Here is a 25,410-nt window from a genome sequence, read left to right as displayed (position 1 = left end):
GTGGCAATTTCATAGTGGCAGATTTTGTAGCACACAGTTATTTGTGATCTCGTCTGACTCGAGCAGAAACCTCCCCTATTTCGTACCTCTCTTTTCTATATTGCCTTACTGCCATCTTGTAATACTTTTAAACACTGAATTCACAATACCAAATTAGGATTTTGCCTTCTCTATTTTCCACAGATCACTACAGTCTCAAGATCAGTTCAAATACAGACAGACAAAAGTCTGGATAGACATTGCTCATTCAATAATATTCAAACAAATTTAAGATATACTCCTCACCTCACTCCAGGTGAACACTTACCATTAAGCTGTTTCTTCTCTTCAGACAGAGTAGAAGAAATCTCTATAAGCATTAGGAAAAAAACCAAGCATGAGAGTAAGAAGTTATGGCACAGCAGCTGCACACATCATGCTAAAGAAATAAGCCAAAGTAAGGATCTCTAAACAAATCTTCCAAAACATTAACATATTGGCCAGGATGCTTCAGACATCAAGAAGTCGCAACTAAATTGCAGCACTGATTTCCATTCCAAAAGATGATCTATAATCTTAAAAAACACTATGGTAAAAATTGCAAAATTTTCACGGCACAAAAGGGTTGGAAACACAAGAACTATAATCTGGCACTTCGAAACAAACATCACAGATTATCTTGTGCAATTCTAAACTTCATAAGCTAAGAAGCTGGCTAAATCTGTCAGACTTTAGATGACATTTGTCAAGACAATACATAGCAGACACTGAATCTGATGTACAACTATCTAAATCTAATCCTTGGCAAAAACCCAGTGAAAGAAAATCTTTCTAGAGGCTTCTTCTGTCAAACGGTTTTATTTGAGAAGTTATTTCCTGAGTTTTTCATTAAACCTACAGTATGCTGCAACTACTCCCAACAAACAAGCAAACAAACAAGTACTAGCAAGAAAAAGATAAAGACCAAGCAGGTGAATTACATACTGTCAATTCACACATATGGCGCCCAGTTCTAGGGCAAAGATATTATGCCTCTCAGCCACATATCCTTCCTTTCATAGCAAATCTGCAGGGAAACTAGTGCTCTGGATGTACCCAGGTCCCTTTCTGCCTCCCCTGTGTGCATATCTCAGAATGTCCCAGTACGAAGGCCCATTTTATATTCTACTTTAGGGGAGCCGGGTTTGGGGAAGCGGGAGAAATGAGTGTGTTCTTCCTGCTCCCTTTTATGAAAACCAAAATGTGTTTCATCCCTCTGTTCTTCTGAACCCCTCTCGGTGCCCTGTATCGCAGCAGCCAGTCTTAGAGGAAAAATGCCAGTGAGAGAAATGAAGGAATGGCTCCCAGAACAAAGCAGCAAACATACAGTGTTGCAAAATTACTTCAGAGCTGACCAAGAATTGCCTTAATCAGAGGCTTTTGTTTTGTGCCACTATAAGGTGAAAACAAAACGCTCCACAAGATGAATGGGACAGTCCACCAAAAATTTTTGGTGAGGCTGTATTTGTCTGTGTATTCTGCTATACACCACTTCAAGCTTTCTGCCAGGATAGGCAAGTCATTCACAAAAATCTGTTTCTGATTAAAGACCATTTTTTATGTTCAAAAGTCTACTCGCATTGCAGTACATTTTAACACACCGCACTGAAATTGGCATTGCAAATTTAAGGATGGTTTGAGGCATTTCTAAGACACAGCTCTACCTCTCTTCCTCATATGATACCACAGCTCTCAGCCTAATCCCACTGACTTAACAGTAACACAACATATATTCCAACTCCCAAGTTATGTTAGTTATGTTACTGCCAAAGTAACATAGCAAAGTAGATACTAAGGTATGTCTATGAGAAAAATTAGCAGTAGTAGCATTACAACAAAGTAATGTCTGTGCTGTTTATAGCTGAGTACCCTGAAGGGAAGGCAAGCAGCTTATTGCTGTACAGGTTTGCCAAAGGAGATGGAAGGAGAAGGGAGACACTGAAATAATGTGCCTGGGTACTGTTGTAGTTGCTGCACTGCCCACCTCAGCAAGTACAAACACTACACACTTGAGTGCAGAGCTCCACTGCTCTGCAACATTGCAGAAGGGACACATCAGAATTTCCTACCATACCATCAGGCAGCGTTCCCAAAAGACAAGTTGACAAAACATTAACTATCATCAGCATCTTGAGAAGACTTATTTTCTTAAAAATAAAAAAAAAAACCAAAACAAAAAAACACAACCAAAGAAACCTGAATATGCAAGGACAAGGTTCAGCTTCCTTCAACAGTTAAGCAAGCAAATAATTGTACAACTTTCCAAAAAACCACGTGAACACAGGAAATACAACTAAGCTAAACAATCACAAATCTTCCAGCAACAGCCCGACAAGCCCACATCTGACTGACTTGCTCTGTACTGAGAATGTATCAAACATTAAACACTGATGCTTGCCCTACTGCCAAACACTCACCCTCTGCCACAAAAAGCAAGCAATGCATTCCATAATTTGAAATCCTGTCTTTCCTCTGTACTTATGGGCCCATTTAATCCTATATTCAAAACCATGCACCTTAACGCTGTATTTTATTCTTCCATTTTCAAATGCAAACTTGGCTAAACTCAGTCTTCTGGAAGGAAGCGAGACAAGAATTATCACTGCCTGAGAATAAGATTAGTCAATCCCATCTTTTGAATAGTGAATTATCAAATAGGAGGATATATAGCATACCAGGAATCACAGTAAACTTAAAGAATTTTACAGTTAAGAACTTCAGCAAATCCAGTCTCTAATGAGTTTTACTCCTAATTAATGTAACCATCTTTTCTTCAAGTCTGAAATGGCCAAAAGAGATGCAGGCAACAGAACCATTTTTACACCAGCTGGCAACATTTTTCCTGCAAATTTTACTACAGTAGAACAGATAGAGCAGTCCCATTTCAGAAGAAATCAGGAGTGAACAGTAGAAAATGGACTGTCATAGCTTGCAGAGGCAAAGACTTGGGTTTTTTTTACCAACTGTCTGTAACAAGAATTCCTTCTAGTTGCAGAAAAGTTAGATTAATAAAATCAGCAAAAGCCAAGGTTAAATTTCTAACTCAGCTGGCAAAGCGGCAGTAACTTATCTGAAACACCTCACCTCCATGAAGCAGCTGTGCTGCCAAGGTTTCTTCATACTTCGCAGCATTTACCTTAATTACCTGGAATTAGCTACCTAGCAACGTGGAAATGTAAAATACTATTCCACTTCACATACAGACCAATCATAACATAACTGCTGGGTGATGCGATCTAAGCACTACACAAGTATGCACTAAGCAAGCATCTTGTCAGAAGTTGAAGTGCTACAAGAAACAACAGAATTTGTGAATTAAAAAGAAGATAACAATAGTTGCAAAGATTAATTCTTTCATGTTTTCAGTACAGTTTTGCTAAGGGTCAATATTCAGTAATAGCATCTGCTTCGTAGGTATGGGAAATTTTTGCTGTGGCCTACAAACCAAAACAAATACTGAAGATTAAAGGCTCTGGAAACCATCACAAGCATTTTAAGACAACACACTACATCTCTGGCTGTCCTGGCTCACAGGAGTCTGTTGTATCAGCAAAATTTTCTCCAAGTAAATTCAAACTAAAGGACCTAATATAGTGTTCTGGAAAGGATAAATGTCCATAAAGTGTATTCATATATCTCAATAAATATGCAATTTGACAGATCTATCTCTGATGCTAAAACCACCAGACTGAAAAACTGACTTTTATTTCAAGATGAGAGCGCTGTCTATGACAGTTTGTCCCCTGGGATCAGAAGAAGAAAGAGGGATCTTGAGGGGATAAAAAAAATATATAAATGTAATTCTGTACACATATAACACACACACACATCTGTTTTCTGATTACTAAGACCAAAAGAAATGTAGCAGTACATTACTTATAAAAGTCTTCACGCATAAAATAGTTTCATCTTCAGGTATCTGCTGTAAAAATACAATATATGCAACAGCCTTCATCTCTATGCAAGAAAAAGAGACTCTCCTCATAAATACAATTTAAGAGATAGCTTTGGAATAAAACATAATAGACATCATTTAATTCTTAAACCCCTCACCTTTCGGAGCAGCAATAGGCTTGACAGCCATTCTCCCAACAAGACATTCCTTCAGCATCGATTCATAATTGACCCAACGATGAACCTATATTAACAAAACCAGTTTTCACAAAATTTGTAATTCTTACTATGCTGTTATACACACTGAAATAGAAAAGTTCATTTTTGTGCAGTGGCTAATGTAGTTCATTTAGCAGTTTGCCATCATTCAGTACTTATTTTCACTTCTACTACAGATAGCATGTAATTAAATAATAGAATAGGACCATGAAAAAGTGACAATAGTTTAATTGATTCATTTTATGCTTTGCAGTATCTTAACATCATAATCTTGAGCTACAGAAAATATTTCAGAAGAGCATTTTTATGATGGATGCTATGCAATTAGCAGTATTGTCTTTGCAACAAGGGTAATTAGCCCTGTTTAGATACAATTGAGGGGAAAAAGGATGAAGGAAACAGAGATAAAGAATAGTTGTTTAGACACATAAGCACCTCCTACCAAGTTGGTGTATTTCTGTTTGTTTCTGTCTTACTATCACCAAATTATCTGGAAATTACCTATCTTAGGAAGTCAAATAAAGTGAAGAAAAAGCAGCAGCCTTACAAACCAGAACTGGACAATTTGCAGAGGAAACGGATGGCAGAAAAGCCAATTGTGAAAGGGCACCCAGGATAACAGCACAAGAAGAGAAAAGGAAACAAAGTGCTGTATGACAAATGTCAATGGTACGCAGACATTTAAAAATGAAAACTTTAAACTGGACAAGCTAAGGAGATGAGATAAAGAATCCCATCCACAAGTTGTAGTCTCCTCGTATACAGATAACACAAAGAAATTAAGGATTTTGAATTACAGTTGTTTTTTTTCCAGAAATTTAAGAAAAATAAACTTTTAAAGAGATCAGTATCCAACAGACACAGAAGGCTAAAGCAGAGGGGATAACAACAGAAATACCTCCAGAACAGGACAGACATCAGCCAGAAACAAAAATGTGCATAGCATATTTTAATGATCTGAACACTGCTTTCTAGTCTCATGACAAAATTAAAGAGTAACAAGTATGTATCTGCTCTTAATAACAACTTGAGGGCTTCCCCAAATATTCTTGACGTCAAGACTCCTGTTTCTGAGTACATCATACAATACTTGACAGTGACCCAGGTACAGAATTCCAGGCCACAACTTGATACTGGACAAGCTTTTAGCAGAAAATCCCTTGAAACCAGAGAATTATGCTTGAATCCAACACTTCATTTGTGAAAGGATTAACCAAAAGAGAAACTTAACAAAGCTAAAACATCATCATATCTTTATTTACATTTGTTGTTAAAAATATTTTGCAAATAAAGGCATAACACTGTCATGCAGGAACTGTAAAGAGATAAAGACTTCCTTTCAGAAACAGAAGTTTCCTTTCTGCTCTTTCCCAGTTTCTCAGATAAACCTTGTGAGCCAAGGAGACTCGAAGAATGTCTGCTCATAAAAAATACCAACTCAGTGAATCATCTCGTAGAGCACCAGGTTTGCAAGTGATTCCTTACAGTAAGTACACTTATTCTGCAGACCCTTTATTTCCTGAGTTTACTGAAATAATTTAAAGAAATGGTAAACAAAGAAGAGAGCAACTGTCATCTTGTGATTTGTTCACAATAAATTAATAGTGGCTCCAGCATTTTTTTCTTAGCACTTTGTTCACTGATAATGCTGTGGCCAAGTGAACACACAAAAGAATACTACAAGTATTTTTCAAAAAGAGAAAGTTCTGAGAAGAAAAAACCTCTCAGATGACAGCAATTAGTCACTGTAGTAATTTATTAAGAAGGTGGTATCTCAAGTTGTTGCTAGCTTTATTGCTATTTCTGCCAAAAAATTAATTTAATAAAATGGTCAAACTGAAGCATCATTCCAACGACATAGTGACTTTTTCATTATTGCCTTTTGGTATAAAGTTTAAACTACATGCCCCTTTCAGCACACATAGGTGCCATTCTGAGCAGTAAGCCCATAATCTTTCCTTAGATCTGAAAAATTTCAAATCATCATTTCCACTGGAATGCCCTAATTATTTTTAACCAGAAAACATGCATTTTTCAAAACACTTGTCAGTGAGAAAGTGTCATTTGCTGCCAGTTGTTCTCACCTGATCAAAGAGATCTGTACCATCAGTTCCTGCTGCTTTCATTAGTTCATCCTCACCACCGGGATGATATTCCATGTATGGTGTGACATTATACACAAACCCTGCAGAAAATGGAATAGAAAAATGTGAGCAGCATTTCTACTCTCCACTCCTATCTTCAAAACCAGACAAAAGGTTAGTGCATATCAGTGTAATGCCAAACAGTAGACATAATTGGAACAAATAGTATGACTTTCCAAAACCAGAAGTTACACAATCATAGAGAGCACAAGAGGTAACTTAGTACATAGAAAGGACAACGCTACAATGATATACTACTTGTCCCACTGAGCATCTGGAGAAACCTGCAGGGTTAAGACTTTAACAAAATAAACCCTTGAAGTTGAACATGATGGATCCTAGCTAGGGGGTAAACCAGCCCTTGGTTCTTTTAAAGACATAAAATGGAGCCAGTTAGCACACAGTCTTCAGTCTCCCTTCCAATCACATTACTCCCTAAGCGCTGTCATAGTTGTTTCCCTATCACCTATGGAATAAAATGCCTATTGAATGTACTGTCTCCCATAAAGAAAAACTGCTACCATCAGCAACAAAACTCCTACTCTTCAGATTCAGCAATACAAAAAAACTAAACATAGCCTAAGGCTTACAACTCTGGTATCAGATTTGACCAGTAAAAGGGCTCAGCATTCTTTCTACATGAATACTATTCTTGGTATTTCCAAGGAGACAAAACAATGCTACTCCATAGGTCTGAAATGATGAAGTCTAATTATTGTTGCTATGTAAGTACTGTAATTAGAGCCTGAAGAATGCAGCTATGAACAAATTTAACAGAAATAATGCTGCTATTGCGGGCCCACTTAGAAGAATATTTGAAGATATAAAACATTACCAAAACAGGAAGCTACCAGAATAGGAACTGTGCCCATGCTTTCATAAGAAGCTTTCAACACATTAAGAAGTGTAAATTAACTAAGTCATAAGGAGAGGTAGACATCCAGCACTGGCCCAAGGGGACACATACTTGGGACAATCTTAGTTGGTAAAAACAACTATCCCAGACAACACAGGAAGGATATTTGCATATTTTACTGACCTGATCTTCTAAATTATGTATCTGCTATGCCATCTTGTGTGCAACACTGATTACTGCACACAAGAAAATGTACATAAATATCTGCATAGTTAGGACTTCCTGAATATTAGCCAAATGTTCAATTTACCAAACTTGAGGGAGCAAAACAAATCTCATATGTGTATCTCTCACACTTTTTTAGCTCCCCTGACATCCCAATTTATATATTTATGGCCTATTTGACAGCTTTGAACATCACTGGTCTTTGAACAAATTAGCTCCTAATCTTCTACTTCACGTTCCTCTCATCAATTTCTGTTCTTTTGTGTATAGCTAGTCTAATTACCAATGCAAAGACTTAATTTATCTTCTCCACAATGTGTTGTTTTACTACCTGTCCACATATCAGGTCTACAGATAACCTAACAGGATTCTCAGTTATGCTGGTTTTTTCATCAGTGGTTCTAGAACAAGGACGAGACTAAGACGGGAAAATTTAAAGTTGGATACAGAAGCAGCATGATGGAGTTTTTATAAAAAACAACCTCAGAGATGCAATCAAGAGGGGGAAAAATATTAAAACCAAAACATAAATGCTTTTAAGCTGTGATTCTGTTTGCAGTAGCAGATGGCACTTTTTGTGAGAGGAAAAAAAGAACAGACATCCACAGTTAATAAGCTTTCTTTAGCTCTCCTCCCACTATAGCTTTGCTAGCATGTGCAAGAGCAGAACACAGAGCATTAACAATCCTATTATTTTGTTCAAAAGCCAGTACTGAATGACATTTTACCCCCACTTTCATCCCCTTTAACACCCAACAAAAACACAGCTGCCCTCACAAAGAAATTCTGAACTCTTACCACTAACATGAAGCACTCTTCCTACAGAAAGGCCACAATATAGCTACTCTGATCTTCCTAATCTATCTTCACAGGAAATGCTGTTAACTCATTACAAATTTAAGGTGATATGAATGTATGTTAGCCTCTAAATAATTAAACTAGAAAGTAAACATGTTACTCATTTCTGTAAGGCAACTAGGAACTTCAGCACTGAAAATACTCTTCTAGCCAAGGCTGTTGCTCCAAACCACCTTTCAAACACTGTTATATAAAACTTTCAGCTTTTGAGCTAAAATTTCATAAAAATAATAACATAAATAGAACGGCTCAGTTACCACAGATATTTGTTATGCAAGATACAGATTATAATTGCTCTGCATGGCAACTACCATTTGCCTTACTAAACAATCCATGCATTTACACACTTTTTTCCCAAAGACCATTCTCTATAGTAACATTTAAGTAACATAAAGTAATGAGTAACATTAAACACTAAGTAACAAGTAATTCAAGTAACATTATTAGTATTCATGTCTCTAGATGCTTTAAAGCAACCCCTAAAAATACTTAACTGCTAAGGGTTAATGAACTCTCCAAGACTAAGGAGTGTAAGTACATATCAGAATTTTCAATACTTTATTCTTGCTAAGCTCTTGTTGTTTAAGGCACCACCTACAATACTGTGTTTTGTTATTTTCATATGCAAACATAAAATGGGGTAAAATATGCCCACTTGGAAGATTTTTTAAGAAAGGCTTGAGAGCAAAGAAAAGTTCTGTTACATAAAAGCTCTAACTTGAACAAAGTTGTGTCCTATCACATCAAGATTACATTTGCCCTAAATATCAGATAGCATATAGTTTGTTTTGAGGGAAGGCTTTTGTTGTTGTTTGATTGGGTTTTGTTGCTGCTTCTTTAAGTACAGAAGAGAGACACTAAACAAACAAAAAAAAAAAGCAAAGCAACATCACAGCAACCAACCTCTTATACATATCCAGCAGTCCTCCTTTTTGTTGTGCTTAGCCAGCTCATCTTCAGTCACTTCAACTAGCCTCCCTTTTAAACCACTCAAGTCCTTCCCACTTTTAGTTAGTCGAATCCAATCCATAAGGCTCCTTCCTGGTTTTAAAGGTACCTGAAAAATAAAAGCATACAAACATTATTAACTCTAGAGGAAGAAAGAGCAATTCAATATTATTTTTTTAAGCTCTCAAGAAGGACTTGGGCAAAACAAGAAACAGCACAACCTGTATTCTTCACCAACACTTGGGAGTCCTACCGAGCAGTGAGGCTGCTTAAGGAAGCTTCCTACAAAGTAGTGCAGGCAAGGGAATTACTGAACATCAACAAACACTTAGATGACTCATCCCAAAGCAAACCACAGATCCCAAGTACTCCTGTGTCGCTCAAAAGTTTTATAAGCAACTTTTCAGTTATGGCCTGGAAACCTACAAGCATCAAAGAGACATTTGAAAATCATGGCCAGGTAGGACATGGTTGGAGATTTCACCTTCACAGCATTCATAAAAACTTTCTGCAAGTGCTACAGTAACTGGAAGTCTCACCCAGAGAAAGCTGGAGCCAAAGTCTTCTAGCTGCCTGAAAGGCAGAGCAGAATCGTCAGGGTGTCTTAAGCACCTTCCTTTTCAACAGCATGACAGACCGGGAACCTCTTTGATCCGGGCTCTAACAGCAGGGAGCAGGGTTAAAGAATCACAGTCTCACAAAACCACAGCACAACCAGAAACGAGAAAACTAAAGGGCACATAGACCCGCACCACTTGACTTTACTATAAGTTTGCTTTCCAAGTGAGGTCTGGAGGCATCTAGTGTCCCCAAACCTACTCCAAAGATGAAGACCCAGGAAATGCAAGCTGTGCGCGGTAATTCCAAGCTGAAAGTCTCCGTCTCTGCAGAGGAGGAACCCCGAGCCAGCCAGGGCAGGCAGAACGGGAAGCGCTACCGCCATCACCGCCTTCAAAAACGAGAAGCACGAAGTATTTTTCAGCGACGCGGCAGCACCGGCCGCTCGCCCGGGGAACCTGTCCCAGCCGCCGCGGTCTCTCGGCGGTCACTGTGGGGAAGCGGCAGAGGCCCTTCCCCAGCCGCCACCGGGAACCCACCCCCGAACCACAGCAGCACCGCCGGGAAGGGCCAGGCCGCGCAGCCGGCCGAGACGAAGCGGGGGAGCCGCCGATCCCAACGGGCTGTGGCCTTGGGCTGCGCCCTCCACACCCCCCGCCCTAAGCGACCGTCACCGACTGCCCCGCGGCCGGAGCAAAGCAGCGCCGCAGGGCGCCAGGCCGCGGTACCGGGAAGGCCCCGGCGGCGGGTGATCCGCACCCCCGCGGCGGCAGCCCAGCTGTCCTTACCTTGGCGCGGCCGCTCGCAGCCACGCGTTGCTGTGAGCCGGGCGCGGGGAAGGCCTGCGGGGGCACATTCAGCATCCTGCCGGCCCGGGCCGCGACCTGCGCCCCGGCGGCCGGGCGGGCGGAGCGCTCCGGCACAGAGCGCAGGCGCGGCGGCGGGCGGGGCTCAGGCGCGCTGGAGGCTTAGCGGCATCGGCCCAGACCGGGGGGTGTTGATAGGAGCCGCCTGGGATTGGGCGTCCCTGTTGCCATCTCGGGCCCGCGGGGCTGCCCTGCTGCGCGGTGCCGGGCTGCCCCAGGGCAGCGCGCCCGCCCCCTTGTTTCACCCTTGGGAGTTGGTCTCCCGTTGCAGTGAGGCTGGTTTTACATCCAGGTCTCCCAGCGCCAGGTACGGTGCTGGCAGAATCACAGAATGTTAAAGACTGGAAGGAACCTCGAAAGATCATCTAGTCCAATCCCCCTGCCGGAGCAGGAACACCTAGATGAGGTTACTCAGGATGGGGTCCAGGCAGGTTTTGAATGTCTCCAGAGAAGGAGACTCTCCAACTGCCCTGGGCAGCCTGTTCCAGTGCTCTGGCACCCTCACTGAGAAGAAATTTCTTCTCAAATTTAAGTGGAACCTCCTGTGTTCCAGTTTGGATTCATTGCCCCTTATCCTATCATTGGTTGTCACCGAGAAGAGCCTGGCTCCATCCTCATGACATTCACCCTTTACCTATTTATAAACGTTAAGAAGGTCATCCCTCAGTCTCCTCCAAGCTAAAGAGACCCAGCTCCCTCAGCCTTTCCTCATCAGGGAGATGCTCCACTCCCTTAATCATCTTCGTGGCTCTGCGCTGGACTCTCTCCAGCAGTTCCCTGTCTTTCTTGAACTGAGGGGCCCAGAACTGGACACAATATTGCAGATGGTGTCTCACCAGGGCAGAGTAGAGGGGAAGGAGAACTTCTCTGGACCTACTAACCACCGGCCTTCTAATACACCCCAGGATGCCATTGGCGTTCCTGGCCTCAAGGGCACAGTGCTGGCTCATGGTCATCCTGTTGTCCACCAGGATCCCAAGGTCCCTTTCCCCTGCGTTGCTCTCTAATACGTCATTCCCCAACTTATACTGGAACCTGGGGTTATTCCTGCTCACATTCAGGACTCTACACTTGCCCTTGTAATATTTCATTAAATTTTTCCCTGCCCAACTCTCCAGCCTGTCCAGGTCTGGCTGGATGGCAGCACAGCCTTCTGGCATGTCAGCCACTCCTCGAGCCCAACGGTTATGACAAGGGGGGCTATTGCTGTCCCCACGGTCTGAAGGTTGGATGGGGAGAAGGGCCGTGTGTGAAGACTCACTCCTTCCTGCTGGGCTGGGCCAGGCCCACCAGGGGAAGGTGGGACAGGGCAGGCACCCTGGGGCTGCTCCTGCTGCCACACTGAGCCAGCCCAGTCTGCAGCAACACTCATGAGCACTCAGGCAAGGAAATGTTCAGGTATGTAGGGAAGCTGTACTGGTTACAGTAGCAACTGGCATTTGAATTAAAATTTTGAATCTTTTTGTCCCCTTATGGGCTTTGGTCTGCATGATGATTGGTATCAAACTTGGCTTTGATTATCAAAACAATCAGTCTACAAACAAACAATCCCTCTACTCTGGTGAGGCTACATCTGGAGTACTGTGTCCAGTTCTGGGCTTCCCAGTTTAAGAAGGACAGGGAATTACCGGAGGGAGTCCAGCAGAGGGCTAGGAAGATACGGAGTCTGGAGCATCTTTCTTGTGAGAACAGAGAGAGCTGGTTCAGCATGGAGAAGAAAAAGCTGAGAGGGGAATATTATTTATTCTTATAAATACCTCAAGGGTGGCTCTAGAAGATGGGACCAGACTGTTTACAGTGATGCCAAACAACAGGATGAGGGGCAACATGCACCAATTGAAGCACAGGAGGCTCCATCTGAAAATGAGGAGAAACTTCTTTACATTGAGGGTGCCAGAGCACTGAACAGGCTGTGGAGTCTCCTCTGGAGACATTCAAAACCTGCCTGGGCACATTCCTGTGTGATCTGCTGCAGATGAACCTGCATTAGCAGGTGTGTTGGACCAGATGATCTTCAGGGGTCACTTCTAACCTCAACCATTCTGTGATCAAAACAACTCACATTGCAACTCTCTCAGTTCTTGATGTCTTTACAAGCAAAACTGATTGATAGCTTCATACTGTATGCATAACAATACAGCTCATGTACATGAGAGAGCATCAATGACAAAAAAAACACACCCTAGAGTTTTTGTTTTGTTTTTGGTGTTGTGGTTTTTTTTCTTTAAAAGTATAACTAGAGCAGAATTTGAATCCTTCTCTCCATCTGGTAAACAGCTATACTGTTTCTTTTCCATGTTTGAAACCTTATTGTTACAACAGGCACATAATTAGAATACTTAATCCAATTATTTCTTTATATCTTCCTACATGGAGCCTGCTAAATCACAACAAAAGATCTTTCCTTGTGTCCTCAATCTTTGAGGAAGTCACACAACCATAGAGCACTTTAAAGCAAGGCAGCCATTCTCTGCTCCTAAAATTGATGTCCAAGTTATAGTCTACAAAATATAGGACCTTAAAGATACTAATCAATACCTTCCCTGCCTAAAACAGGACAGGAATAAAACAAATAAAAAAGGCTTAGATAAAATTACAAAACATTTCCATTTTATTAAGAATAACTTACATACAAATAAATTATCTTTAATATAAAATTGTATTATAGTATTTTTAAGTTCAAATTAAGTCTTAGAAGTTGTGTTGGCCTTCCCTGCAATCAGCAATCTGGTTCTGTTCTTGAATCATGTTCCAGTTCATCTTCATCATCTTCACTATCTGAGTCTTCATAAAAGGAAATTGTAGCTTGAACTGGAAAGTTTTTCAGAAGTGCTTCGGCTTCCTGATATAAGTAATCATAGCACCTTGATTTGGGCCAAAATAGTCTGAAACAGGTATACAATAGGTTTGCATATTGTTATTACATATTTTACTTGGAGGTTGACTAACAAGAAACAGCAGTGAAATTCTGTTACAACAAGCTTCCTACATAGATAAGGATGAACTTAAAGAGCTAGTTTTGCAGCAAAAATGGTTTAAAAAACAAGATCCACTGCATCTGAAACTTCCCACTCCAGTATCTCACTAACAGTATTACCTGGGGATCCGATTCAAGTAACGCCGCCCTCACTGAAACTATTCCTAGGGAAGATAACGGGTGTCAATATATCCTGATTACATCAGTAGTTTTGTTACCGAAGGCTGCCAACCTAGGTGGTCATTTACAATGGCGCAAGACAAATATCAAAGTGAAAGGAATGATAAAGGTCTAGGAGGAAAGGACCTTGATATTTCACCTGTCTATCCAAGAACAATCATCTAACAGATTACTTATGGAAGATGCCCCATAAGTCCAGTTTTTAAAGTAGTCTGTGTTATATCCAGAAATTAACATAAAGATTGCTGATAATACAGTGGTTAGCAAGAGCTATCAGCTAATGAGATAACAGATTGCAATTAATATACTTCACAGCTCCTCTTCCTTTCAGCTAGCATCCTCTTTTGTTTACAGTTTGTAAGTAGCAGGAAGAAACAGACAATAGAGGTCCCAAGAGCACATTGCAACACAAATGCTGACTACAGATTGTTTATAATAGAAATACATTAAGAAACAGAACTAGATGGTTTTCTAGCAATTACCAAAAGTGCTTTCCAGGCTACTGTTTAACAGAACATTGCTTTCTTTGCAGCACAAAGTATCTGACACTTGTTTTATAACATCTCTTCATTCCCAGTGTTCCCTGCAGTATTTGTTCATATCTAAGCACCAGAGCAGTGACAGTGAAGTCAGAGTCCATGCAATTGCTTAGGTAGTCTGTGTATAGTATTTGAAGGATCGGAGCCTAGTTTTGGGAGAAAGCTGCATCTTGTCTGTAAGACTTACCTATGCAATTATTTTAAGCACCTTGCAACACCTACTAGTACTTCTGAATACAGATTCTCCTGCAGATTCAACTGTAGTTATTTTATTTCCTTTTCAGAACTGACAGTGCAGTAATAACATGAGTATTTTTCTTAGCAATGCTGGTTTAGTCTGTACTCGCTCCTCCTGCCACTCTTTCCCAATGCCTGCACCTGCTTCTCTGCCCCAGGAGGACACTGGAGGTTTGCACAGCAAGACAGCTTTAGGAACTACCTCTCCTCTCCCTTTATTAATCCTGGGCACAGGAATAAGTAGCAAGCTGCTTCTGCCACCACAAAAAGAAACCCCACAACAACCCACATAACTGTGTAAACATATGTAAAGTCCCACACCACAAAAGCATGCCAACATTTCATCTTAAAGACCTAGTAAATCCACAAGTGTTGTCAATCGTTTGCCCGAGGATCTGTCAGTTCAACAGCACTTAAACGGCTAAATCGCGCTGAAGGCACTTCGATATCTACACAAATACATGGGTGGGATGGGAAGGGGTGGGGGAGCCAGTGCTTAGCTCTTACCCCCTGGCCATGCAGCGCCACAGGCCCCGGCAACGCGGGGACCGGGTGCCCGGAGCTCTCTCGCGGAAAGCGGCAGCGGCCCGGGGCAGCCACTTACCTGACGGGGTGCGTGTACTGCGCCAGCTTTCGGGAGGCTTCCGCTAGCCCGCAGGGGCTGCGATGCTGGGGGTGAGAGAGCAGAGATCAGCCCGCCGGCACGGCACCCAGCCCTCGGGGGGACCACCCCGAGCAGCCCCCCCAGAACTCTCTAAACGCTAGTACAGCGATGCCGGCGGGCGGTGCCACCCTCCGCCCTGCGCCCCACTCACCGCGGTGGGTCTGGGCCCGGTCCGCTGTCCCACCTCGTCCGGCACGGGCACCCAGGGTCGCCAGAAGGGCACAGACCTGCGGGCCGAGGGCAGGACCGTCAGAGCAGGGCTGGGCTGCGCCCCGCACCGGGAGGAGGCGGAGAACGGCGAGTAGCCCTGCGGGAGCAGCGAGAGCGGGCAGGGGCGGCGGCAGCACCCAATCCCTCCGCTCTCCATCCTCCGCCGGTTTGCGGCCACTCGCCCAGCCCTGTACACCCCGGCCCCGGAGGCTTTTATAGCCGCCGGCGGCCGCTGCGCGCCGCGGAGCCCACCTCCCCCGGCTCATTTGCCAGCGCCATCGACAAAAAGGCTCCGCTGTGTAAACACGGGGCGCGGGCGCGTGCATGCCCCAAATGGCTCGGGGGGTGGGGAGTTGGCAAGTCGGTGTTAATCGCACTTGAGCAGACACATGGCTGCTGCCGGGAGGGGGGGAGCCCCTGTGGGAACGGGGCGGGAGACGGGGCGAGGCGGCACCGGGGACGTGCCCAGGCCGCCCTCCCGCGCCGGTGATGGGACTAAAGCAGCCGCAAGCGCGGCCGTTTGTTGTTAAAAATGTGTTGATTCCCCTAGAGCGGCACGGCGAGGCGTGTGAGAAGAGAGTGCCAGCGCCTCCGCTCCGCTCGGCACCGCGGCCCGCGCTGGTACCGGCAGCACCCGCCGCGCCCGAACCGGCGGGAGCGGAGCTGCAGGGGGATGGGGGTGTAAGGAGGGGATGAGGAGGGGATGAGGGGGACAGCGCTTCCCCGGCACAGACAAAGGAATTTCCCCCCTCGGGCGGAGGGGTGGAGGAGGAAATTACGCTCTTTAGAGGGGTCCTTGTTTCATAATGCGTCACCCCCCAATACGCTCTGTGACATATTCCCCCCAAGATAACGTTGCTTTCTTAGCGTGGTGGATTTTTTTTTTTTTTGGTAGGGTATTTTTACCGAGTAGACATACCTTCCTTTCGTCTTTTTCACGTGGTCGCGACACTTCATTCTGCTGCCAGCATCAGATGCTGTTGCTACATGCACAAGGTTCTATGCCAAACTTGTACCATTTCCATGTTTCCTGGTACCAAGGGAGCTTACTTTTTTTCATTATTTGTTTTCCCTTTTTCTTTTTGAGATTGCAATCACCGATGTATGTGAGGGGGGCAGAAACAGTAGAGTGATCATATATAAGATCTAGTAAACAGTAATAATATAAGCCCTAGGGAAGCTAGGAGCCTTGGTGGGATGGAGCTGCCCTAGATTCTGAAGGAGGTCTTCAAACCCCGCTAATTTATAGGCCCATTACTCACATTACTGGGCACCACAAAAAGAGAGGCACTGTACCCTTTGGAATAATATTTTGCCTTTTTGAGTGTAGCTATAAAGAGTGCGTCTACCCTACCACTATCCAAGAATAGCTGCAGATAGAAGGTAACTTGGGCCTTCTCTACAATATCTTCAGCACAGTTTGTTCTACTGAACAGTATCAGCAGTACCAGTTGTAAAAAATGTTACAGATTAGAAGCTGTGTGGGAAATGTAATCAGATTAATAGCATTAGATCAATAGCATTTTTTTTTCAGATCTTGTAAGTCAAAACCAGATGTGCACTGAATTGCCTTTCTGAAGGAAAACAACATCTTTCTTTGAAAGAGAAACAGATGAAGAGTGAACACATTTGAGCTTGCTCATGCCGTGATACATTCCAGCTTCATCAGTGGATGTGTTCTGTCATTTTGGAGGTTCTGAGATTTAACCACTTCAAAAAAATTATAATTATTATGACTTAAGGAGTTATTAAAGGAAAATGTATTTCACAGTAAAAAGCCCAACTTAGTAGGACATTAGGTTTAAGCCAAATGTTTAAAATAACAAGATTCCCAGAGTAATTTTTACTGCACTGAGATGTTTGTAGCTGTTTGCATTTTTTCCAGCCTCACTTTTACTATGACATAGAGTCAGATTAATTAATATCAGAATGAACAGAGGACTCAAACTCCCAGTAAATATTCATCTTACAGCCAAGGTTAGAGCAAAGTACCTTGTAAAAGTAAAAAAACAAAGTTGAGTTTCATCGTAAGCAAAATTTTATCTATTTTTTTTCTGTTTCCAAATGGCTATTGTGAAACCTTGTCAGATGAGATAAAGCATAAAACAGATGTTTAAAAGCTGTTTAATGGTAGATTCTTCTTTTACCTAAATGAAGTGAGAGCAATAATTTTTGTAGATGGTACTTCTCTTTTGAGAAATATAACACAGGCTGTGTAAGAAAAAAAAGAAGAATAGAGGCTTCATTGTCCAAAGAAGAAAAGCAGAAACATCTTCTATCACATTAGTAGTGGCAAAGGACTAAGAGAACACAACATTAGCTTTATCTGTTTGAGAAAGCATAAAAATGTGTTTCAACATCTACAGTAAAAGCAACAAAAGAGGTGTCTTTAGCCAATTACTCTTAATTGTCTCAGGATTCTTTTTAGTACCTGCCCGAAATGAGAAAAAGTCCTAGGGAGAAAGTGTGATTTACCCATTAGAGAGCAAACTGAAACAGAGGTGTTGAAAGGATAAGGAGAAAATAATGACTAACAGCTGTTGTTCCTCTACATGTTTTCACACTGTATGACTCTTCTTGGCCGCATAGTTTAGTAGTACAGTCCTGTTTATTGAGAGAAATACAAATGTCTGTATTTGAAATAATAACTTACTCTTATTGACGCGATTAAAAAAAAACCCAAATAAGCAAACACCAAAACCCTAACATTTTGCGATCTTCCCACTGACTTTGAAATATAGTCTAGAAATCATTAAGTCGAGGCTAGAAGATTCTTTGTCATGGCTGTTTTTTCTTCTTCAGTTTGTGCACAGAGCAAGAGTAACAGTGCATTGTTAAGTGACTATCCAAGCCTTGGTTTAATTGTGTGGGTTTTTTGCATATGGTAGTGGAAAGCATAGTTCTGAATTCAGTGTGAAGTCTGATAGAGGCAGACCCCCCATGTGTTCTTGACTCATCTAATTAAAACAATATTCTCTGTGCCTTAGTTCCTGCTTTTTTGTATTTCAGATTTGGTGTTTGTTTTTTGTTTTGTTTTGATTCAACTCTTGAGCTGAAGGTTGTCCTTGGTTGGATGTGTATAACCAGACTACCTCTAGTAAAGCAAGGGGGTCAGGATCAAATATACTGTGCTGTAAATATAATACTGAAATGAAAACTGAAATACGATGTCATACAGTTTTATTTACTCTCTTATGCAATAATAAAAATACCTAGGCATTGCATCAGTTCTGAGCTGCTTGAAAATTTATCTTAAGATCAGAGATTTTAAAAATTTCCTTGTATAACTTTTCAAGTAGGTCATAGCTGGCAGTTTACAGTGTTCAATTCTGTTTATCTATAGTTTGATTTTTATAGGGATTTTTGTATAATTGCAATTGAACAATTTCAAATGCAGTACAAATAATTCTTGTACAGACATTCTGGATTTACAACAGCAGAATTAAACACTTGATTTTGTTTTCTCAGAATGCATACCAAGCAGTATTTATCCAGAATTAAAGTAATTCACTTGATTTGGTTTAAATTGATTAAAAGTGCTTTAGTGGCTTTCTGCAGTATGACATCTTGAAATGTGATGCACTGTTAATAGGATACACAGAAGAGCAAACACAAGAGGTCTGTGCAGATTTGAGTGTGCTACTATAAACAAAGTAGGTGTTCACAAATGGTTTAGAGCTAAATTTGACAAGATAGTGCTAATCACACTTGGACAGGGGCATATCTGGACAGGGGACACTCAGTTGGCTTTGTATTAGCCCCTCTGAAGGCCACGGTAGCTCTCAATTATTGGTAAAGAAGAGACGTTGTTTGAAAATTATTGCATGAGTTCATATAGGGAGAGAATTGGCTTAATCTTGTCAGTGCTTCTTTTTAGTGAGAAAGACAAGGTCAAACACATGGAACTGCTCCTCTGCTTACTGAGACTGGACTGAGTAAACTGATTAACAGACAAAATTTGATCTTGAGTGTTTTATAGCCTCACTTCATCCTGTTGCATCCAATTTTTGCAATATTTTAGGGATGGGTTTTGGAAAGTAGGTGTATGTATGGTGTTTACATACAGATATTGACTGTACATGCATATGTCATTTATTTACACGTTTGTTCTAGTAGTTTAAAAATGAGTAATTTTTTGCGAGTAAATGCGAAGTTTGCATAAGACATTTATATGCACCGCCTTGGTAGATGTTCATTTGTGTGCAATTATAACTACTGAAAACTTTGCAGTAGTGTCTTATGAGGCATCAAGCATTTTTTAGTTGTGGTATGACATATAGGGCACTTTTTCTGCTATACTTTGAAAGTAAAGCATCAGTTTGTAAAGTGCAAAGAACAGCACCGTTGGTTTTACCAGCCTCTATCCTCACCATTATTTGTTTTTGATACAGTATTTTCAATATCACTAATGTACCTGAAAGTGGGGTTGGTTCAACATTTCCACAAAATGAATTTTTTTTGTCAGTAAATTATATGAGATCTAAACTAGGTCCTAAGAAATAAAATATATACAAGTTTTCTTATAAGGAAAAAACAAGGAATAGAACTTAATCTGTAGTTCAGGCTATTCATATTACCAATGGCTATAAAACCATTGCTTGGCTAATAAAGATGGTGCTTGTCCTGTTGCTGTTGCATATTTCTTCCATCTTATTTATAGACAAAAACACATCACATATTCAAACAGGGTAATTCCACTTAAGCCAAAGTGCTTGTTGTTTCCTACCAAGAGGTGTGTTTGGAGTCCTAAAGACAAAATGCTCTTTTGTGGAGACATCCATCCTACTTCCCATCTCGCTGGATTTTTGATTAGGCTATAATAGTATTAAACATCATTCTTTCATTTTATGGAGAAAACTATTCTTCTCCTTCCTCTATTCAACTGGACATCAAGGGTTGCAGGGATACTGGAAGGAAACCTTTGTGAGAAAGAGAGATGCATTTCTAGGACACATCTTTTCAACCCCTTTGTGCTATGGGGAACCAGGTTCCTGGTGACTTGGGGAGCACCATCGCTTGGGTTTAGAGGATTCAACAGCAAATGGCCTCACTTGAAGGGCAACAGCTCTACCATCCGCTCTGTCAATGAGGCTGAAAACCTCCAACTTCCAGATTTATCCCAGCCCCGATGCCATTATAAGTTTTGTGGTTACACCCGTAAGCACATTCGGGTGATTGTTGGTATCTGCTGGGGAATAAGCAATACATTTGTGTGTGTGTGTGGCACACACACCTACGGGAGGCCCCCCTGTGTCCATGTGGCAAGGTGTGAGTCCACACAGCAGGTTGGGCTTCCTCATTTCCCTCCCCCATTGCACTCCGCTCCCAGGCTGAGGCTGGCAAATGGTAAAGGATAATGTATCCACATGGGAAAGCGACACGTTAAGGGACTGAGAATGTGTAATGGGATCAGCCACCAGTTACAGGGATCTTTTTAAAAATACAAATATAATTTGCTGTGGAATTATGGGCACTTTAAATTCCATGCAGATAAGAAACAGAGACATCAGTGCTGAACACCAATCTTGTAACTCCATTTAATAGAATGGGAGTCAATGAAACACTGATACGTCGTTAGTGCCAGGGCTCAGCAGAAGTGTCTGGCTTGCTCAGCATAATGCAGCATAATGTCACAGGAGTTTGCTGCAGTTGGAGTGCATGGTGCTGCAATGTGGCACCGGCAGGATTTGCCCTCTCACCTCTAAAAAGAAGTGAGAGGCAGCCAAATGAAATGAAGTCGCTGTAGCCCAACAGCTATTGACAGAAGAGATGAAGAAATTAGATAATCATTGGAATGTCCTGATCTGACTCCTCTGACTGGTAATACAGTCCCTAGCGGTGTCATCTCTTCTCTCACAAAGTTCCATTCAATTACTTGTTTCTTCAGATTTATTGCTTTCCTGGCTAAAAAGATAGTCGTGGGAGCAGAGTTGTTGTTTTTCAGTTTCTCCTATATCTCTTAAGACATTAGCACAGCATCAGCTCTCAAAAAGGATGCATGCCACTAGGCTGGTGGTGTATATAATGCAGCATTTAACCTCTAGCAGGAAGGAATGAATTGCAAGGAGCAGTGATGTGTGAGCCGTACCTCTGACAAACAAGCACCTGAGAGAGGCAACGTGAGTCCTAAAGATAGCAGTGCCAGCCTGAGGAGTGCACACGGTGTCTTGTATGGTGTTGCGGGGATGTCAGAGCTCTGACACAGGCACCCGGAGATAAGCACTGACAGAAACTCCCCGAGCCCTGCGGTTCCTCCCTGGCTTCTGGTGACTGAAGTTATGAGGCTGCAAATTCCATTGTAGCAGAATTTCAGTGCTTCTTCATTGCGCAGTCACATCCCAGTGATCCTTAATAGTAGCATTGAACACAGAGAACAGGGATCTCATTGTGTGGGCTGGAAGTAGTCTGCCTGTCTTAAAGAATTTGTAGATAAATGGCAGAGGTACCAAAAGTAAATATTGGTATCACATATTTTAAGACTTGCTGTCAGTTCCCTTAAAAATCACGTTTTCCTTGCTTTAAACTTTTTTTTTTTTGAACTACGTTTTTCCATGGTGGGTTTATTCAGGCTTATTTTGGGGTAACACTGTGATCAAAATAAGACAGCTCAAATCATTGAGCCATTTCCAAGAATGAAGGATAAATGGTAGAAACATCATCTTGCAGCATGTAAAACTTTCAGTGCCTTTTTTAGGAGAGGGTTTAACAATTACAGGAGCTGCATGTTTTTGGGGCATGAAGTTTGCCGTTGCACCAGGTATTTACGTTTTGGTTTTAGGCCAATTTCCAGGTCTACAAAAATGATAATTTTAGTTGCTCACTAAAATGACTTTGAAGAATTTGCTTACTAAATTCCTTGAAGAATTAAATCTGTCTGGGGCTCATTTCATCCAGAACTGACCAGGGGTCTCCTTGCAACCTAAGCTTGGTGTTGCTGGAGGCTGGGGTACGTCTTGAAGTGAGTTATCCAAACTGGGAGGTGTTTGCTTTTCTTCTCTCTTCAACTCCTTTGCATAGCCCAAACATCCAGGCTGCAACAAGAGGAGAGTGGCAGGAAAAGGAGGAGGAGAAGGAAGAGAAGCAGTGGACAAGTGCTTTGGTGACAGACATACACTGGAAGTGGGATTGAGGCTGGAGTTTGTAAGACAGGACAAGAAATTGTGTTCAGAGGAGGCAGCAGGGAGGTTTAATTAGCCCAATGGAAGATTAAGCCTGGAAGGGAGACAAAGAGGAATTGGGACAGTGTGGCAGGACCATGACTGCACTAACAGGGTCTGCAGCCTCTCTTTTCTCCATTCCCCTTCTTGCAAAAAAGAATATGCCTATACATAGTGGAGCAAGCAGCCATACATTGCTTGAGTACCATTGCAGACACTGATGCACCTGGTGCTGGGTTTGGTGGCTGCTGGAGGACACACTACATGATCACACGGGCAGGCTGGTGGCCCAGAGAGTGGGCAGATATAGCTGATTACATCCCAGTCTGTAAGACCTGTGCCCACACCAAAAGTCTCTGCAAAAGCCCCAGTGGCTCCCAAAGACCCTCTCCACACCTGCCAAGCCATGGCAGCTCGTGCCTCTGGGTTTCGCAGTGGACTTGCCCCTTCACAAGAAAATGCAGCCATTCTGGTAGTGATGGACCTGTTCACCAAGACTGCTCCCTTTTTCACCTTCAGGGAATTGCTTGTGGCCCTGCTGACTGCCTGACTCATCTGATCTTATTTTCCATGCCATGGCCTCCCACATTCTATCATTACCAAACAGGTGAGCTCATTCACAGATTTTGGAAGGAGCTCCTGGGCCTCCTTTAAGGTCAACTCACCTCTCCCCTTCGTGCCACTCCTCATCCCATAGACAGACAGACAGAGACAATCAAATCCTAAAGCAAAACTTCCATTGTCACAGCAGCTTCCTTCCACACTGAGTGGGTTACCCTTTGCCCTCTGGCAGAGACTGTCCACAAAGATAATGGTCACGTATCTGTGTGGTAGAGCCTGTTGGTACACCTGGAGCCCTGACACTGGAGCCAGACTGGGGGTGGAGAGAGGTGTGGAGAGCAGGAAATCTTAGTGAGTTGAGTCCAGGGGACAACTGGGACTAGGGCTTGAGCTCATGAGGGTCATCGCAGCTGGCTGACCAAAGGGCTTAAGTCCTGTGGAGGCATCCTGAAGAATTCAGCTCTAGCAGATGTGGGAAAGGATAGCTTGACGATATGGGAAGAACAAGCCATGCTTGAGGAAACAGACTGTGTCCAGGCACAAATGGGCAGTGGAGAACAGGAGGAGGGATGGGGCAGGTCAGGTCAGCAACAGAGAGAGGATGCAGAAGCAAAGGAAGAATGGCTGGAACAGGAGCTGGGAAAAGAAACTATTACACACAGGAAGGACAATTTGAACTGGGGTACATCTTGAAGTGAGTTATCCAAACTGGGAGGTGCTTGCTTGGGGTGATGTCAGATAGGAATAAGTTCTGTGTGAAGGGTGAAAGATAGATGGGAGGAGAAACTGGGGGAGAGAAATAGCACTAATGGGGTAAGAAGACTTAGGTGAAGAGCTAATGAAGAGCTCCAAGTGTCTACAAATTGGGAAGAGACTGTGAAAACAGTTAAAAGGCACAAGATGTGTGACTTTGTCCTTCCTAGTGAAAGACATTGAGCCTGGTTATCTTGGCCCCAGAGGTGGTCTGGAGAGAGGACTAGAGGGTAGAATCTGTGACTGGTTAATGAGAAGTGAGATGAAGAGCCAAAACTGGGAAGAGGCATTGCTAAAACATTATTATCTTTCAGTGGAAGGGAGAGAGGAATCAGGTTTGGTAAAAAAATAGGTATAGGAGTTGTAGGTCTAGTGTATACCTTTCCAAAGCCTGGCATGGGCCTCAGAAGACCCTACCCCAGTGAACCCTGAGAAAACTGCTGGCAAGGTCTCATTGCCTTCTAGGGAGGCTCCAAGTTGGTATCACTAAGTTACTCTGTTAGCTCAACTAACAAAAGCCTACGTTATTGATCTGAAATTTTCATATCCAGGTGCTACTATTGCATTACCTGATTACTTCCGGGAATGTCTTTGTACGCCTCAACTTAATATTCAAGGTATTAGAGTAGTCACTGTAAAATATATCAAAATATTCCGTATATTTTATATTAGGTGATATGAGGTACACTATGACATGCAGTGTTTGGTTTTGATATGAATATATACACTAAGATTGCTACAAGGAAAAATTTCAAAGTAGGCGATTTTCTCTGATAGGTGTAAATTTGTCATTTTAAAGAACTTGGAGATCATGATCGCCACGTTTTAAGGGTTGCATCCTCAATATTATCACCAGCTTTGTCTGCTCAACATTTTATTCATTTCTTTCATCTTAGACCTGCAACCACAGTCTCATTATCACGCATTGCATTCTTGTACATCCTACATTCGCAATATGAAACACAGAATAGCACAGCCGTGAGATATCACATTATTGAAAATTTTCTTGTCTCATCTTCTGAATTTTCTCCTGACAGATTTTTTCATTAGTATACTCTAAGAATTCCACAGATGCCACTTACCAAGTTACTGATGTGACTTTACTCTGTGGAACAGAAGTCTCTGAATAATTAGCATTTTGTTAGTCAGCCAAGTGCCTCTCTGGCCTGCAGGCATTACTGCAGCATAAGCATAAAAAAAAAGTCTGAAATTTTTCCGTTACATTTACTGCCTGTCTCTTTAAACTATTTTTTTCCTCCAAAAACAATTGTTCATATAATTTTTGTTGTTGTTATTGAAATAATTTATGTCTATACTAGACTTTGTAAATTATTACCATTTTTTTTCTTTTTTTTTACCTTCACAGAATGTACATTATGTATATGTATGTCTATTTTTTTCTATATTTATGCTGTGAAAATATATTACATATAAAATTAGGATTACGTAGAAGAATATATAGATTCTTACCATCTCAGAATATATTCTATATATAGATTCATTATTCTATATATTCTATCTATATATAGATTCATTATTAGATACA

The 25,410-nt window shown here is 42.0% G+C and overlaps 2 protein-coding genes across 4 annotated transcripts in view; both read right to left on the bottom strand.

Annotated features, from left to right (window-relative positions):
- CYB5R4 (cytochrome b5 reductase 4) overlaps positions 1-10,631 on the bottom strand; it is a 38,407-nt gene extending 27,776 nt beyond the window's left edge. Inside the window, exons 1-5 of one of the 3 annotated variants that reach the window (XM_080342093.1) lie at positions 10,509-10,631; positions 9,118-9,271; positions 6,216-6,316; positions 4,072-4,156; positions 308-349 (exon numbers count right to left, since the gene is read on the bottom strand). In XM_080342093.1, the coding sequence (XP_080198219.1) occupies positions 308-349; positions 4,072-4,156; positions 6,216-6,316; positions 9,118-9,271; positions 10,509-10,583 (457 nt within the window). In that variant the 5' untranslated portion in view covers positions 10,584-10,631. Of the gene's footprint in view, positions 1-307; positions 350-4,071; positions 4,157-6,215; positions 6,317-9,117; positions 9,272-9,646; positions 9,735-10,508 lie in introns of those variants that run through there. The other 2 variants (XM_080342095.1, XM_080342094.1) reach the window with 2 other exon arrangements.
- Positions 10,632-13,282: 2,651 nt separating this feature from the next.
- Positions 13,283-15,659, bottom strand: RIPPLY2 (ripply transcriptional repressor 2; the record flags this gene model as incomplete). The annotated part of the gene is given in 4 exon segments (XM_080342350.1): positions 13,283-13,471; positions 15,124-15,188; positions 15,335-15,641; positions 15,643-15,659. Coding segments are annotated over 4 exon segments (555 nt in total). The 3' UTR covers positions 13,283-13,305.
- Between the last annotated feature and the right edge of the window lie 9,751 nt (positions 15,660-25,410).

This window comes from Nesoenas mayeri (genome assembly GCF_963082525.1).
Source record: "Nesoenas mayeri genome assembly, chromosome: 3".
Taxonomy (NCBI): Eukaryota; Metazoa; Chordata; class Aves; order Columbiformes; family Columbidae; genus Nesoenas; species Nesoenas mayeri.
Note: the sequence above shows the minus strand (reverse complement) of the source record. Positions and strands in the feature narration are given on the sequence as shown.